General features: G+C 53.0%; 1 protein-coding gene across 3 annotated transcripts in view; it reads right to left on the bottom strand.

Annotated features, from left to right (window-relative positions):
• The window catches only part of LOC145339431 (creatine transporter-like), a 55,811-nt gene extending 40,302 nt beyond the window's left edge, over window positions 1-15,509 (bottom strand). The window contains exon 1 of one of the 3 annotated variants that reach the window (XM_080183896.1): window positions 14,510-15,509. In XM_080183896.1, the coding sequence (XP_080040022.1) occupies window positions 14,510-14,831 (322 nt within the window). In that variant the 5' untranslated portion in view covers window positions 14,832-15,509. The remainder of the gene's footprint in view (window positions 1-14,509) is intronic. The other 2 variants (XM_080183897.1, XM_080183895.1) reach the window with 2 other exon arrangements.
• Between the last annotated feature and the right edge of the window lie 1,073 nt (window positions 15,510-16,582).

Genomic DNA, 16,582 nt, shown 5'->3' with positions numbered 1-16,582 from the left:
GAGGTAGCCTCCACCACTTCAACGGGCAGAGAATTCCAGAGATTCACCACCTTTGAGTGAAGAAGTTCCTCCTCAACTCCGTTCTAAACCGCCCCCCCTTTATCTTGAGGCTGTGCCCTCTAGTCCTGTTGTCCTTTCTGAGCCGGAAGAGTCTCTCCACCTCTACCCTATCCATCCCCTTCATTATCTTATACGTCTCTATAAGATCCCCCCTCATCCTTCTAAACTCCAATGAGTACAGACCCAGTCTATTCAGTCTCTCTTCATAGGCCAAGCCCCTCATCTCCAGTATCAGCCTAGTGAACCTCCTCTGCACTCCGCCCAAGGCCAATATATCCTTCTGCAAGTGCGGTGACCAAAACTGCACACAGTACTCCAGCTGCGGCCTCACCAGTACCCTGTACAGTTGCAGCAAGACCTCCCTACTTTTATATTCTATCCCCCTCACTATAAAGGCCAGCATCCCATTCGCCTTCTTGACCACCTGCTGCACCTGCAGACTGGGTTTTTGCAACTCATGCACAAGGACCCCCAGGTCCCTCTGCACCGTAGCATGCTGCAGCTTTTCGCCTTTTAAATAATAATCCCTCCTACTATTATTTCTGCCAAAGTGGATAACCTCACACTTGCTAACATTATACTCCATCTGCCAGGTCCTCGCTCACTCGCTCAGCCTATCCAGATCTCTCTGCAGACTTTCCACACCCTCCACGCAATTTGCTTTTCCACTCATCTTCGTGTCATCAGCAAATTTCGTTACCCTACACTCAGCCCCCTCCTCCAGATCATCTATATAAATGATAAATAGCTGAGGCCCCAGCACTGATCCCTGCAGCACTCCACTAGTCACCAACTGCCAACCAGAATAGCACCCATTGATACCAACTCTCTGCTTCCTATTAGACAGCCAATCCTCTATCCACGCTAACACCTTACCCCCAACTCCGTGCACCCTAACCTTCTGCAGCAACCTTTTGTGAGGCACCTTATCGAACACCTTTTGGAAATCTAAAAACACCACATCCACCGGTTCCCCTCCATCTACCGCACTAGTCACATCCTCATAGAAATCCAATAAATTCGTCAAGCATGACCTCCCCTTAATGAATCCGTGCTGCGTCTGCTCGATCAAACCATTCTTCTCTAGGTGCCTCGCTATTTCTTCTTTGATGACGGATTCTAGCATTTTTCCAACTACAGACGTTAAACTAACCGGCCTATAATTCCCTGCCTTTTGTCTGCTACCTTTTTTAAACAGCGGCGTAACATTAGCCATTTTCCAATCTTCCCGCACTTCCCCGGAATCCAGCGAATTTTGATAAATAATTGCTAAGGCATCCACTATCATCTCTGCCATTTCTTTCTACACCCTGGGATGCATTCCATCTGGTCCCGGGGACTTGTCCACCTTCAGTCCCATCAGTCTATCAAGCACTACCTCTCTAGTGACAGTAATCGCATTTAGGCCCTGAACTCCTACCATTCTTCTATCTTTAATATCTGGCAAACTATTCGTGTCCTCCTCCATGAAGACTGAGGCAAAAAACTTATTTAAAGCCTCAGCCATTTCCTCATCGCCTTCATATGCGAGTAGATCCCATACCTTTGGCATACCAGTGTAACTGGTTGCAATAACTTCCTGACTTGGCAGCACCAGTCTCTTTGTAGTAAATACCATTCAGATGATGACTTACTTTGCCCTGTTCAGATTTAGGAGATTTGTTTTATGCCGTTGGTCTTTCTCTGGGACCAAAGCAGGCCCAGGCCTGACCAGGGTTCGTTCCCCGTCTCCAATTAGCCCCACCCTCCCCCCCCCTTAGAGCCGATTGCGGAGTGTGTGTGTGTGTGTGTGTGTGTGTGTTGCGGGGGGGAGGTCACTTTGAGGGGCCAAAGGGAGCAAGGAGGGCAAATTTCCTTTACCCTTAAAATGAAGGGGGTTGGGGAGGGGAAGTTAGAGAACCTGGAGGTGGAGGAGGATGCCCAGGGGGGCTGTGGACGAAGCTGGGGAGGGGGGGTGCGATCTCGGTTTCGAGGGACAGACAGAAGGGGCAGGGTTCTGAATTGCCAGGTTGCCCAAGAGGAGGACACCCCAATCAGTCCATGCCCACCCCTCGCCTTATCTTTCTAAGGGATAGAGGTGGTGGGTTTGGGCGGCACTGTCAAAGGAGTCGAAGGAGGGTGGGTGGTTAGTGTGTCGATCGAGCCGGGAGGCTGCTTTGTCCCGGATGGTGTCGAGCTTCTCGAGTGTTGTTGGAGCCGCGCTCATCCAGGCGAGTGGGAGAGTATTCCATCACACTCCTGACTTGTGCCTTGTTGATGCTGGACAGGCTTTGGGGGGTCAGTCAGGAGGTGAGTTACTCTCCGCAGGATTCCCAGCCTCTGACCTGCTCTGGGAGCCACAGTATTTATATAGCTGGGTCCAGTTCAGTTTCTGGTCAGTGGTAACCCCCAGGAAGTTGATAGTGACCTGAATCTCTCCATTTTATGAGTGCGGGCATTGCGAGATTACCTCTGAGCTAATTGCAATGAGAACAAGACAAACTGGTTTGATAGAAGACTGGCAGGTCACAGCTTGGTGAAGTTAAAGCCTCGGAAATCGAATCAATCTCAAAACCACATCTAAAACAGTTCAATCCTGCTCCCCTCAGTCCAATCAGTAACACATTTCCTCACTGGACTGATTGTCTCAGTGATTTTTTTCAAAATAACACGCAATGTGATTCTACTGCCTTGAGGTTTATTCAGAGGAGGTGCGAGAACATAACTCAGAGGCAACTGTTAAGAAATTGTTAAACTTCCAGAGGGAGTGCCGCACTGTGGGAGGGTCAGTGCCGAGGGAGCGCCGCATTGTGGGAGGGTCAGTGCCGAGGGAGCGCCGCAATGTGGGAGGGTCAGTGCCGAGGGAGCATCGCACTGTGGGAGGGTCAGTGCCGAGGGAGCATCGCACTGTCGGAGTGTTGCAAGCCTCCTGACTGACCTCAGCAGCTGTGGGCTCAATTCATCCTGGAATTTCCCCCACCTGTGAAAACCTCACCTCTCCTTTAGTACAAGGAAATAGGGGTTGTATAAGAGCGATGCCTCTCTCAGTCGAGCAGCTGGATTACTGGTAAGTGGTAACGTGGATCGGGGTGCCAACCTGCAGCTGGGTGAGTCCCCACTGCCTTGGCAAGTTGGGGGGAGGGTCTCATTTCACAAGTGCTTAGGAGGGGCTGAGTCAGCAGGCCCTACCAGGGCCCCTCAATTACCCCCCAATCCCCCCAACCTGCTTTGGTACCCCTTTGGAGTTCTTGTCCCTTCTCCACCCTGTGAGATGCCAATCTTCCTCAATGAGTGCTAGTTACTGGAAGGACTGAGGGATACGGGGAGAAGGTGGGGATTGAGGGATACGGGGAGAAGGTGGGGATGGAGGGATACGGGGAGAAGGTGGGGATTGAGGGAGACGGGGAGAAGGTGGGGATTGAGGGATACGGGGAGGAGGTGGGGATTGAGGGATACGGGGAGGAGGTGGGGATTGAGGGATACGGGGAGAAGGTGGGGATTGAGGGATACGGGGAGAAGGTGGGGATTGAGGGATACGGGGAGAAGGTGGGGATTGAGGGATACGGGGAGGAGGTGGGGATTGAGGGATACGGGGAGGAGGTGGGGATTGAGGGATACGGGGAGAAGGTGGGATTGAGGGATACGGGGAGAAGGTGGGATTGAGGGATACGGGGAGAAGGTGGGATTGAGGGATACAGGGAGAAGGTGGGGATTGAGGGATACGGGGAGAAGGTGGGGATTGAGGGATACGGGGAGAAGGTGGGGATTGAGGGATACGGGGAGAAGGTGGGGATTGAGGGATACGGGGAGAAGGTGGGGATTGAGGGATACGGGGAGAAGGTGGGATTGAGGGATACGGGGAGAAGGTGGGGACTGAGGGAGTCGGGGCGTGAATGGGAATTGAGGGATACGGAGAGAAGGTGGGATTGAGGAATACGGGGAGAAAGTGGATTGAAGGGTATGGGGAGAAGGTGGGGATTGAGGGAAATTGGAAGTGGGTGAGGATTGAGATATCTCGTGATCATTAATCCATTCCATGCCTGGCATTGGCGAGTGTTGGCAGGTGTCCATGCCACGTGGACTGGGTGGGATCCCTGTGTCACATTGCAAGGTTGTGTCTGTGCAGTTTCACACGTCTCCCAATCTGTAACAAAGCCTGCCTTCACTCTGCAGCTGTCTCTCAGCTATATTCCTTCCAGAAAACTCACGTTTTAGCAGGAGATTCAACAGGGTCAGGTATCGGGATGGGCTGGACGAGAGAGAGAGGGAGAGAGAGACACACAGAAAAACTGAGACACAGAGAGAGAGAAAAACAGAGAGAGAGACTGACAGAGAGAGAGACAGAGAAAACGACTGAGAGATAGAGATGGACAGAGAGACAAAGAGAGAGAGACAAACAGACAGATAGAAACAAAAAGCGACAGAGACAGAGTGATAAGACAGAGAGAGACAGACACAAAGAGACAGAGACAGAAATACAGAGACAGAGAGAGACAGACACAAAGAGAGAGAGACAGAGAGAGAGAGAGAGACGGAGAGTTAGAGATAGAAACGGAGACAGATAGATAAAGAGAGAGAGACAGATAGATAGAGAGAGACAGATAGATAAAGAGAGAGAGACAGAGACAGAGATAGAAAGAGACAGAGAGAGACACCAAGAGAGACTGAGAGACAGAGATGGACAGAGAGACAAAGAGGGACAGAGACAAATAGACACAGAGCGAGGCTGAGAGAGACAGAGATACACACACACACACAGATTAGAGAGAGAGAGACAGACAGAGTCAGACAGAGAGAGACAAAGACAGACAGACAAGCAGAGAAAGAAACAGAGACAGGCAGAGAGAAAGGGAGGAGGATACAGCAATGCTTCAGTGTGATTTGGACAGGCTGAGTGTGCACGCAAATACCTGGCAGATGTAGTATAGTGTGGATAAATGCGAGGTTATCCACTTTGGTAGCAATAATAGGAAGGCAGATTATTACTTTAATGGGTGTAAATTGAGAGAAGTAGATACTCAGTGAGACCTTTGAGTCCTCGTGCTTCAGTCGCTGAAAGTTAATGTGCAGGTACAGCAGACAGTAAAGAAGGCAAATGATATATTGGCCTTATCTGAGGAAGGATGTCCTTGCTCTAGAGGGAGTGCAGTGAAGGTTTACCAGGCTGATTCCTGGGGTGGCAGGTCTGTCATATGAGGAGAGACTAAGCCGGTTGGGATTATATTCACTGGAGTTGAGAAGAGTGAGGGGGGATCTCGTGGAAGCTTATAAAATTCCAACAGGGTTAGAGAGGGTAGATTCAGAAAGAATATTCCCAATAGTGGGGGGAGTCCAGAACTGGGGGGTCACCATTTGAGGATAAGAGGCAAACCTTTTAGGACTGAGGTGAGGAGAAATTTCTTCACCCAGAGGGTGGTGAATGTGTGGAATTCACTCCCACAGAAAGGAGTTGAGGCCAATATGTTGTGTGATTAGATATAGCTCTTGGGGCTAAAGGGATCAAGGGATATGGGGGGAAGGGAGGGATCAGAATATTGAATTTGATGATCACCCTTGATCATAATGAATGGCAGAGCAGGCTCGAAGGGCCGAATGGCCTCCTCCTCCTGTTCCGATTTTTTATGTGTGAAACACAGAGAAAGACAGACAGAGAGACACACACACACACACACACACACACACACACACACACAGGGACAGACAGAGAGTGAGACTGAGAGAAACAGAGACACAGAGAGGAACAGACAGAGACCGAGATAGAGACAAACAGAGGCAGAGAGAGGTGGGTCTGCACTTTTCATCGTCACATGCACACACTTACACAGGCACATTCACACACACACACACACACACAAAGGGTGAAGCCGATGTAGAACATGGGATTTTCTCTCTGAAACCCAGTAAAATCTGGGAGTAACTGTTCCTGGTCTGAACTGGAGTTTCATTTTAAGGAAGACATGAGCAGCTCAGGCTAGAAGTGGCTATTTCCAGATTTCACCGGTTTTTACTTCTGTAGACGGAGAGAGAGAGAGAGACAGAGAGGGAGAGAGAGAGAGGGAGACATAGAGAGAGATAGAGAGAGAGAGAGACAGAGACAGAGAGAGAGAGAGGGAGACAGAGAGAGAGATAGAGGGAGACACAGAGAGAGATAGAGAGAGAGACAGAGACAAAGACAGAGACAGAGAGAGACAGAGACAAAGAGAGAAAGAGACAGAGAGAGAGAGGGAGACAGAGAGAGAGAGGGAGACAGAGAGAGAGGGAGACAGAGAGAGAGAGAGGGAGACACAGAGAGAGACAGAAAGAGAGACACAAAGGGAGAGACAGAAAGAGAGAGACACAGAGAGAGAGAGAGAGAGGAAGAAAGACAGAGACAGAGACAGAGTGAGGAACAGAGAGAGAGACAGACATAGAGACAACAGAGAGACAGACAGAGAATGAGAGAGAGAGAAACAGAGAGATAGAGAGAGAGGGAGGAGGGTCTGCATTTTTACCAGTGAAGCCAATTGAGATTTCAGGCTGTCTCTGGGCTGAATGAAAATCTACCCAGCGTGCCTAGTGACTGAGGTCTGTGTGTGTCTCTCTCTCTGTCTGACACTCTGGGCACAGCTTCTTCATCACTATTTTATTTTTCACAGGAGTCGCATCTCCCAGAGACAGATCCGCAGTTACCCCCTCCACCCTCCCTCAGGGGGAGGGGGACTACATTAGACACACAAGAAATAGGAGCAGGAGTGGGCCATCGAGCCCTTCAATAAGATCATGGCTGATCTGAAGTGGATCAGTTCCACTTTCCCACCTGCTCCTCATAACCCTTAATTCCCTTATCGATCAGAAATCTATCTACCCGTGACTTAAACATATTCAATGAGGTAGCCTCCACCACTTCAATGGGCAGAGAATTCCAGAGACTCACCACCCTCTGAGAGAAGAAGTTCCTCCTCAACTCTGTCCTAAACTGCACCCCACACACCACCCACCCCTCCCCCCGCCCCACATTTTGAGGCTGTCCCCTCTAGTTCTGGTAAATGACACAGCAAACGCTGCACCCTTCCTTTTCTCTGCATCGACCCTGATCTCTAGTGTGTGGGACAGTCACTGTCCTGCACATTGAAATCAGCCTCCAGGGAACACATTCCACACTGGCTTCGCCCTTTGTGTCTGCGTGTGTGTCTCTCTCTCTCTGTCTTTCTGACTTTCTCTCTGTCTCTATCTTTGTCTCTCTCTCTGTCTCTATCTTTGTCTCTCTCTCTGTCTCTATCTTTGTCTCTCTCTCTGTCTCTCTGTCTGTCTGCCTCACTTTCTCTCTCCCTCGCTCTCTTTCCTTCTCCCTCTCTCTCTCTCCGTCTACAGAAGTAAAAACCGGTGAAATCTGGAAATAGCCACTTCTAGCCTGAGCTGCTCATGTCTTCCTTAAAATGAAACTCCAGTTCAGACCAGGAACAGTTACTCCCAGATTTTACCGGGTTTCGGAGAGAGAGAGAGAGGGACAGAGAGAGAGAGATAGCAACATAGTGAGAGGGAGGGAGAGAAAGAGCAAAAGACAGTGAGAGACAGAGAGGAACTCAGTGAGCAACAGAGGAAGAGACAGAAAAATAAAGTGAGGGAGGGATAGACAGAGAGAGAAAGGGACAAAGAGAGAGAGAGAGACACAGAGAGAGCAACAGAGGAAGAGACAGAGAGAGGGAAAGTAAGAGAGAGAGTGACAGAAAGAGCAAAAGATGGAGAGGGACAGAGAGAGGGACAGAGAAAAAGGGACAGATAGAGAGGAAGAGTCAGAGAGAGAAAGAGATAGACAGAGACATAGAGTGAGAGAGATTGAGAGTGAGATTGAGATAGCAAGCGAAAGGGACAGAGGTTGAAACTGAGAGACTGAAAGTGACAAAGGGAGAGAGAGGGTGAGAGTGTAAGAGACATAGATAAAGAGAGGGAGAGAGAGCGGGGTGGGGGGGCAGTGGGAGACACAGACAGAGAGCCTAGTTGCTGCTCTGCTGACCTGTGAGGGCCATCAATACTCCCCTTTGCAATGCCCTGACACAGGAACCTCCAAGGCCTCTGGGATAGATGCTGAGTGCCCACCCACAGACCCTCAGCAATCCGCCACCACGCCCCCATCCCCCCCCACCAGCTCCCCATTCCCTATCTAGGCCTTACAATCAGAGGAGTCCTCAGCACTTGGTTACGTATGTAAACATTCCGGCATTCACCACCACTCACTCTGATCTCATGATGCAATGTAAATAGATACCTTTGGGTTGAAACAGTGTGTTTTGACCCACCCTCTGCTCCCATTCCTGTATCGACCCTGCCAATCCTCTATCAACAGTCACACTCCCATTCCAAAACACATTCCATTGCTGCCACTCACCCTCACTGCCCGGAGATAATGATCGGATCATTCAGATAGCAAGCAAGTGTAAAGGAGACACTCCACTCAGTCACTCATTCTCACACACACGCACTCACTCACCCTCTCACGCACTCACTCACCCTCTCGCTCTGCACTCACTCACCCTCTCGCTCGCACTCACTCACCCTCTCACGCACGCGCGTGCACTCACTCACCCTCTCACGCACGCGCGTGCACTCACTCACCCTCTCGCGCGCGCACTCACTCACCCTCTCGCGCGCGCTCACTCACCCTCTCGCGCGCGCTCACTCACCCTCTCGCGCGCGCACTCACTCACCCTCTCGCGCGCCTCACTCACTCACCCTCACGCTCGCGACTCACTCACCCTCTCGCGCGCCTGCGCGCACTCACTAACCCTCTCGCGCGCGCGCGCACTCACTCCCCTCTCGCAGCGCGCGCACTCACTCACCCTCTCGCGCGCGCGCACTCACTCACCCTCTCGCGCGCGCGCACTCACTCACCCTCTCGCGCGCGCGCGCCTCACTCACCCTCTCGCGCGCGCGCAACTCACTCACCCTCTCGCGCGCGCACTCACTCACCCTCTCGCGCGCGCACTCACTCACCCTCTCGCTCGCACTCACTCACCCTCTCGCTCGCACTCACTCACCTCTCGCTCGCACTCATTCACCCTCTCGCGCACGCGCACTCACTCACCCTCTCTCGCGCGCGCACTCACTCTCTCGCGCGCGCACTCACTCACTCTCTCTCTCTCTCGCGCGCGCGCACTCACTCACCCTCTCGCGCGCGCACTCACTCACCCTCTCGCGCGCGCACTCACTCACCCTCTCTCGCGCGCGCGCGCACTCACACCCTCTCGCGCGCGCGCGCACTCACTCACCCTCTCGCGCGCGCGCACTCACTCACCCCTCTCGCGGCGCGCGCACTCACTCACCCTCTCGCGTGCGCGCACGCACTCACTCACCCTCTCGCGCGCGCGCCGCACACTCACTCACCCTCTCGCGCCGCACTCACTCACCCTCTCGCGCGTGCGCGCACTCACTCACCCTCTCTCGCGGCGCGCACTCACTCACCCTCTCGCCGCGCGCGCACTCACTCACCCTCTGCGCGCTGCGCGCGCACTCACTCACCCTCGCGCGCGCGCGCGCACTCACTCACCCTCTCGCGTGCGCGCGCGCACTCACCACCCTCTCGCGCGCGCGCCACTCACTCACCCTCTCGCGTGCGCGCGCACTCACTCACCCTCTCGCGCGCGCGCGCACTCACTCACCCTCTCGCGGCGCGCGCCGCATCACACCCTCTCGCGCGCGCGCGCACTCACTCACCCTCTCGCGCGCGCGCGCACTCACTCACCCTCTCGCGCGCGCGCCGCACTCACTCACCCTCTCGCGCGCGCGCGCACTCACTCACCCTCTCGCGCGCGCGCGCACTCACTCACCCTCTCGCGCGCGCGCGCACTCACTCACCCTCTCGCGCGCGCGCGCACTCACTCACCTCTCACGCACTGAATTTTTTACTGGTGCAACGTAGAAAGCATTCTTTCTGAGTGCATCACAGCTTGGTATGGCTCCTGCTCTGAGCGAGACCGCAAGAAACCACAATGGGTCGTTAAATGTAGCCCAATCCATCACACAAATCAGCCTCCCATCTATTGACTCTGTCTACACATCCCACTACCTCAGCAAAGCAACCAGTATAATTAAGGATCCCACATAACCTGGACATTCTCCCTTCCATCTTCTCCAGCTGGCAAAAAGATACAAAAGTCTGAGGTCACTTATCAACCGACTCAAGAACAGCTTCTTCCCTGATACTATCAGACTTTTGAATGGACCTACCTCGCATTAAGTTGATCTTTCTCTACACCTTGGCTATGACTGTAACACACATTCTGCACTCTCTCCTTTCCTTCTCTATGAACGTTATGCTCTGTCTGTATAGTGAGCAAGAAACAATACTTTTCACTGTATACTAATACATGTGACAATAATAAATCAAATCAATTCTCATTCACACACACATTCTCTCAGGCAATCACATACATACACACTCACTCTCACACAGACACACACACAGATGCTCAGACACAATTGGACATAGAAACAAGCACGGGGTTACAGAGTAAAGCTCCCTCTACACTGCCCTCATCAAACACTCCCAGAACAGGTACAGCATGGTGTTAGATACAGAGTAAAGCTCCCTCTACACTGTCCCCATCAAACACTCCCAGGACAGGTACAGCACGGGGTTAGATACAGAGTAAACCTCCCTCTACACTGTCCCCATCAAACACTCCCAGGACAGGTACAGCACGGGGTTAGATACAGAGTAAAGCTCCCTCTACACTGTCCCCATCAAACACTCCCAGGACAGGTACAGCATGGGGTTAGATACAGAGGAAAGCTCCCTCTACACTGTCCCCCCCATCAAACACTCCCAGGACAGGTACAGCACGGGGTTAGATACAGAGGAAAGCTCCCTCTACACTGTCCCCCATCAAACACTCCCAGGACAGGTACAGCACGGGGTTAGATACAGAGTAAAGCTCCCTCTACACTGTCCCCATCAAACACTCCCAGGACAAGTACAGCACGGGGTTAGATACAGAGTAAAGCTCCTTCTTCATTCACAGGAGCACAATTGAGTCAGAATCTGACCTCAAGATACATCAGGGCATATCAGGGTCAGGCAACCAAAAGCTTGGTCATATTGCTGATTTTAAAGGAATGTCTTAAAGGAGGAGAGACAGAGAGGTTTTGGGAGGAAATTCCAGAGCTTCAAGCCCCCTGGGTGGCAGGATGCGAACCCAGGACGCCAGGACATTAACTGAGTTTCTGGATTAATCATCTAGTGATAATATCACTGAGCCATCGCCTACCTTCTAAGGGCAATAGTATTCTAAGTGGGATAGAGAAACCGGAGCAGTGCACAAGTATGGCGGAATGAGGTTGGATGCAAGTTTAACAATTTCTTTACAGTTGCCTCTGAGTTATGTTCTCGCACCTCCTCTGAATAAACCTCAAGACAGTGGAATCACATTGCGTGTTATTTTGAAAAAAATCACTGAGACAATCAGTCCAGTGAGGAAATGTGTTACTGATTGGACTGAGGGGAGCAGGATTGAACTGTTTTAGATGTGGTTTTGAGATTGATTTGATTTCCGAGGCTTTAACTTCACCAAGCTGTGACCTGCCAGTCTTCTATCAAACCAGTTTGTTTTGTTCTCATTACAATTAGCTCGGAGGTAATCTCGCAATGCCCACACTCATAAAATGGAGAGATTCAGGTCACTATCAACATCCTGGGGGTTACCACTGACCAGAAACTGAACTGGACCCAGCCATATAAATACTGTGGCTCCCAGAGCAAAAAGTCTGACAACATCAGGTTTAAGTCCAACTGATTTATTTGATAGTAAATTCACTAGCTTTCGAAGTTACCCTCTTCGTCAGGTGAACTCTCCATTCACCTGACGAAGAGGGTAACCTCGAAAGCCAGTGAATTTACTATCAAATAAATCGGTTGGACTTAAACCTGGTGTTGTCAGACTTTTTACTGTGTTTACCCCAGTCCAACACTGGCATATCCACATCATGGCTCCCAGAGCAGGTCAGAGGCTGGGAATCCTGCGGAGAGTAACTCACCTCCTGACTCCCCCCCCCCTCAAAGCCTGTCCACCATCTACAAGGCACAAGTCAGGAGTGTGATGGAATACTCTCCCACTTGCCTGGATGAGCGTGGCTCCGACAACACTCGAGAAGCTCGACACCATCCAGGACAAAGCAGCACCCCACCGCCCCCCCTTCCCCCCGCTCGATCGACACACTAACCACCCACCCTCGACATTCACTCCCTCCACCACCGACGCACAGCGGCAGCAGTGTGTACCGTCTACAAGATGCACTGCAGCGACTCGTCAAGGCTCCTTCGACAGCGCCACCCAAACCCACCACCTCTACCCACTAAGATGGACAAGAGCAGCAGGCGCCATGGGGAACAGCCACCACTTGCAAGTTCCCCTCCCATTCCCGCCACCACCCCCCCCACCACACACACACACACACACATCATCCCAACTTATTAACTAGTGTCACAAGTAGGTTTTCATTAACACTGCAATTAAGTTACTGTGAAAATGCCCTAGCTGCCACACTGTTCGGGTTACACTGAGACAGAATTTGGCCCAGCCAATGCACCTAACAGCACGTCTTTCGGTCTGTGGGAGAAAACCGGAGCACCCGAGAAATGTGCAGACTCTGCACAGATGGTGACCCAAGCCAGGAATCAAATCCAGGTCCCTGGCGCTGTACTTGGAAATATATCAGCTGTTCCTTCACTGTGGCTGGGTTCAAAATCCTGCAGCTCTCTCCCTGACAGCGCTGTGGGTGTACCTACACCACACGGGACTGTGGCGGGTTCAAGATGGCGGCTCACCCACCACCTTCTCAAGGGGGCAATTAAGGATGGGAAACAAATCATAGAATCCTAACAGTGCGGAAAGAGACCATTTGGCCCATCAAGTTTGCACCGACAACAATCCCACCCAGGCTCTATCCTCATAACCCCATGTATTTACTTTGAAACTAAGGGGCAATTTAGCATGGCCAATGCATCAAATCTTTGGACTGTGGGAGGAAACCGGAGCACCCAGAGGAAACCCACGCAGGCACGGGGAGAACATGCAAACTCCTCACAGACAAGTGACCCATGAATGGAACTTGGATCCCTGGTGCTGTGACATGGCAGTGCTAACCATTGTGCCACCATGCCACGCCACAGTCGCAGAGTGGTTAGCATTCAATTCTTAAAAGCTAAAGAGACAAAGTTAATCAATTCTGGGAGAGAACAGTTCTGAAGGAACTGGGTGGGATGACGATGACAATGGGAGAGAATGTATTTAAGGGGATACCAAAAAGCTATGAAGGGGACCGTTTTAGATCTCAGCCAACAGCAGGCAAGCCTGGTTAATTCCCAGAAGGCAGTATAAACAAAGCCAAATCTAAAAAGCCAATTGCTGGGAGGTCTCAGGCTGCATCTGCAGGAGGAATTAAAGGTACTGCATGGGAAAAGTAGCTGGAAATTTATAGACCTACCCATCTATTAAAATGTTGCTCAATAGTGGTTTGAGGGAATTTCACCTGAGATTGTCTGGAACTGTTACAACAAGATTAAGTAGTCAGGGACAACATTCCTGAATTTTGAACTCGCATCTCGCACGATACAAAATACAAACACCACCTAAATCAGCCAAGCCAGTAACATCCACAATCCTCTGGCCAGCTGTTGAAAGATGGCACCATTGGGGTTCCTGTTCCCCATGTGTCATCAGGAACTTAGGAGGATGCCAAGGATCTGGCTCAGGGTGTATCTGGAATGCCACATGGTGGGAGGGTCCGTGCCGAGGGAGCGCCGCACCGTGGGAGGGTCCGTGCCGAGGGAGCGCCGCACCGAGGGAGGGTCCGTGCCGAGGGAGCGCCGCACCGAGGGAGGGTCCGTGCCGAGGGAGCGCCACACCGAGGGAGGGTCCGTGCCGAGGGAGCGCCACACCGAGGGAGGGTCCGTGCCGAGGGAGGGTCCGTGCCGAGGGAGCGCCGCACCGAGGGAGGGTCCGTGCCGAGGGAGCGCCGCACCGAGGGAGGGTCCGTGCCGAGGGAGCGCCGCACTGCGGGAGGGTCCGTGCCGAGGGAGCGCCGCACTGCGGGAGGGTCCGTGCCGAGGGAGCGCCGCACTGCGGGAGGGTCCGTGCCGAGGGAGCGCCGCACTGCGGGAGGGTCCGTGCCGAGGGAGCGCCGCACTGCGGGAGGGTCGGTGCCGAGGGAGCGCTGCACTGCGGGAGGGTCGGTGCTGAGGGAGCGCCGCACTGTGGGAGGGTCGGTGCTGAGGGAGCACTGCACTGCGGGAGGGTCGGTGCTGAGGGAGCGCCGCACTGTGGGAGGGTCGGTGCTGAGGGAGTGCTGCACTGTGGGAAGGTTAGTGCCAAGCGAGCGCCGCATTGTGGGAGGGTAAGTGCTGAGGGAGTGCCGCACTGTCAGAGGGTCAGTGGGCTGGGGGGTTAGTGTAGGAGGGGGGTGGAAAATGGGATTCCGGTGCGAGCTAACCTCTTACCTCCGCCATTCTTGTAGCACAGATAGGGGAAACGCCAGACGTTCCCCAGTCCCACGGCGAAGCCCACGCAGGACATGATGAAGTCCATCTGGTTGGTCCATGTCGCCCTCTGCGGCACCTTCCGGGTGGGCAGGGGGGGCGCCATCAGCGCACCCGTCCGCGAGTCCTCTGGCACGGGGGGCAGGTGAGGCTGGCACTGCCCCTTGCCGGAGGGGGAGCGGACATTCTGCTGCCAGAGCTCCCCGTCGTCCAGTTGGCTGCCTGTCTGCCCCCGTCCCAACTTGGTCCTGCCAGCGTCCCTGCTGGCTGTCGTGGTGTGCATACCCCGTTTACCGTTAACCGGGTGGGCGGACAAGTATAGGGGGTGGGTTGGTGTTGAGAGTCTTGCCTGTTTCTCACTCTGCAGTGGGGGGGTAACGAGAGAGGAGGGGGGGGGCAGTTTGCAGAGAAAGAGAGGGCAGCAGAGTAGGTTCCAAACAAAAATAAAGACTTCCTGGCTCACTTGTTCTCTTGTCGAATTCTTCCTTTCGACGATGGGGAAAGGAGAAAAGGAGGGGTGGGGGTGGGGGGGGTCGGACCTCAGAAACAGTCCACAAAGCACTTGAAACTCAGTCTAAAATAGTGCATCAGAGATTACTTGGTGGACCGCTCGAATTGGCAGCCCGGTGGAACGATCAAGTGTGAGGTCCGCTGCGGTTTGTTGCCAACTCCCGGTCCCGTAGTAGAGCTCAGCGGAGAATCGCACACGCCTATCGAGCCTGTGCACTGATACCACACACACACACGCACACACACACACGAGACGGAAGCAGGATCCACTCCTGGATCCCTGGTTCAGCCTCCAGCACACAGCTCTCCTGCCAGGCTCTGAGACTCTGCTTTATATACACACAGCGTCCGGCTGCACTGTGCACCGTCTCCCCGCCTTCCTGCTTTCAGCCGATAGAGCGGCAGGCAGCACTGCTATTTATGGTTCCTCAGCGCTCGCTGCTGACCACTCCTCCTCCCACTCCTCTTCTCCACTCCCCCCCCCCACGGCCCGCCCACCAGCTACAGAACTCTCCCACGCTCGGGCGAGTAAGCAGCAGCCCAGAGAACCCAGTCTCCGCACACCACCCCCCCACCACCGCTGCACACACACACACCACACATACACGCACACACCACCCGCAGCTTTCCATGTCTCCCGGGTCATCCTGTTCTCTCATGTAACAGAGACTGGTTAATGATTACATGCCAAGAGATTTGCAAATGCCAGCACACACATTATACTAAACACACTCTCTCACACACTCCCTCTCTCTCACACACACACAGCCTCTCTCTCTCACACACACACACAGCCTCTCTCTCTCACACACACACACTCTCTCTCTCTCTCACACACACAGCCTCTCTCTCTCACACACACACACACACTCTCTCTCTCACACACACACAGCCTCTCTCTCTCACACACACACACAGCCTCTCTCTCTCTCACACACACACAGCCTCTCTCTCTCTCACACACACACAGCCTCTCTCTCTCTCACACACACACAGCCTCTCTCTCTCTCACACACACACAGCCTCTCTCTCACACACACACAGCCTCTCTCTCTCTCACACACACACAGCCTCTCTCTCACACACACACACAGCCTCTCTCTCTCACACACACACAGCCTCTCTCTCTCACACACACACACAGCCTCTCTCTCTCTCACACACACTCTCTCACACGCGCGCACACTTTCACACGTGCGCACACACTTTCTCCCTCATGCATATACTCTCTCCCTCACACACACACACAATCTCTCACACACATACTCTGTCACACACAAACACTCTCTCTCATATACACAAACTCTCACACACACAAACTCTCTCTCACTCACACATATACATACACTCACGCATATACATTCATACATACACACACTCACGCATATACATTCACACATACACACACTCACGCATATACATTCACACATACATACACACATACGCATATACATTCACACATACACAGACACATGTACACGCACATAAACATGGGAGGTATGAGGGGGGTGGGGGTGGGGGCAG

The sequence above is a fragment of the Carcharhinus amblyrhynchos genome, unplaced genomic scaffold (assembly GCF_965287045.1).
Source record: "Carcharhinus amblyrhynchos unplaced genomic scaffold, sCarAmb.v2.hapA scaffold_461, whole genome shotgun sequence".
Classification (NCBI taxonomy): domain Eukaryota; kingdom Metazoa; phylum Chordata; class Chondrichthyes; order Carcharhiniformes; family Carcharhinidae; genus Carcharhinus; species Carcharhinus amblyrhynchos.
The sequence above is the reverse complement of the archived record's forward strand: the minus strand, read 5'-3'. Positions and strand labels throughout refer to the sequence as shown.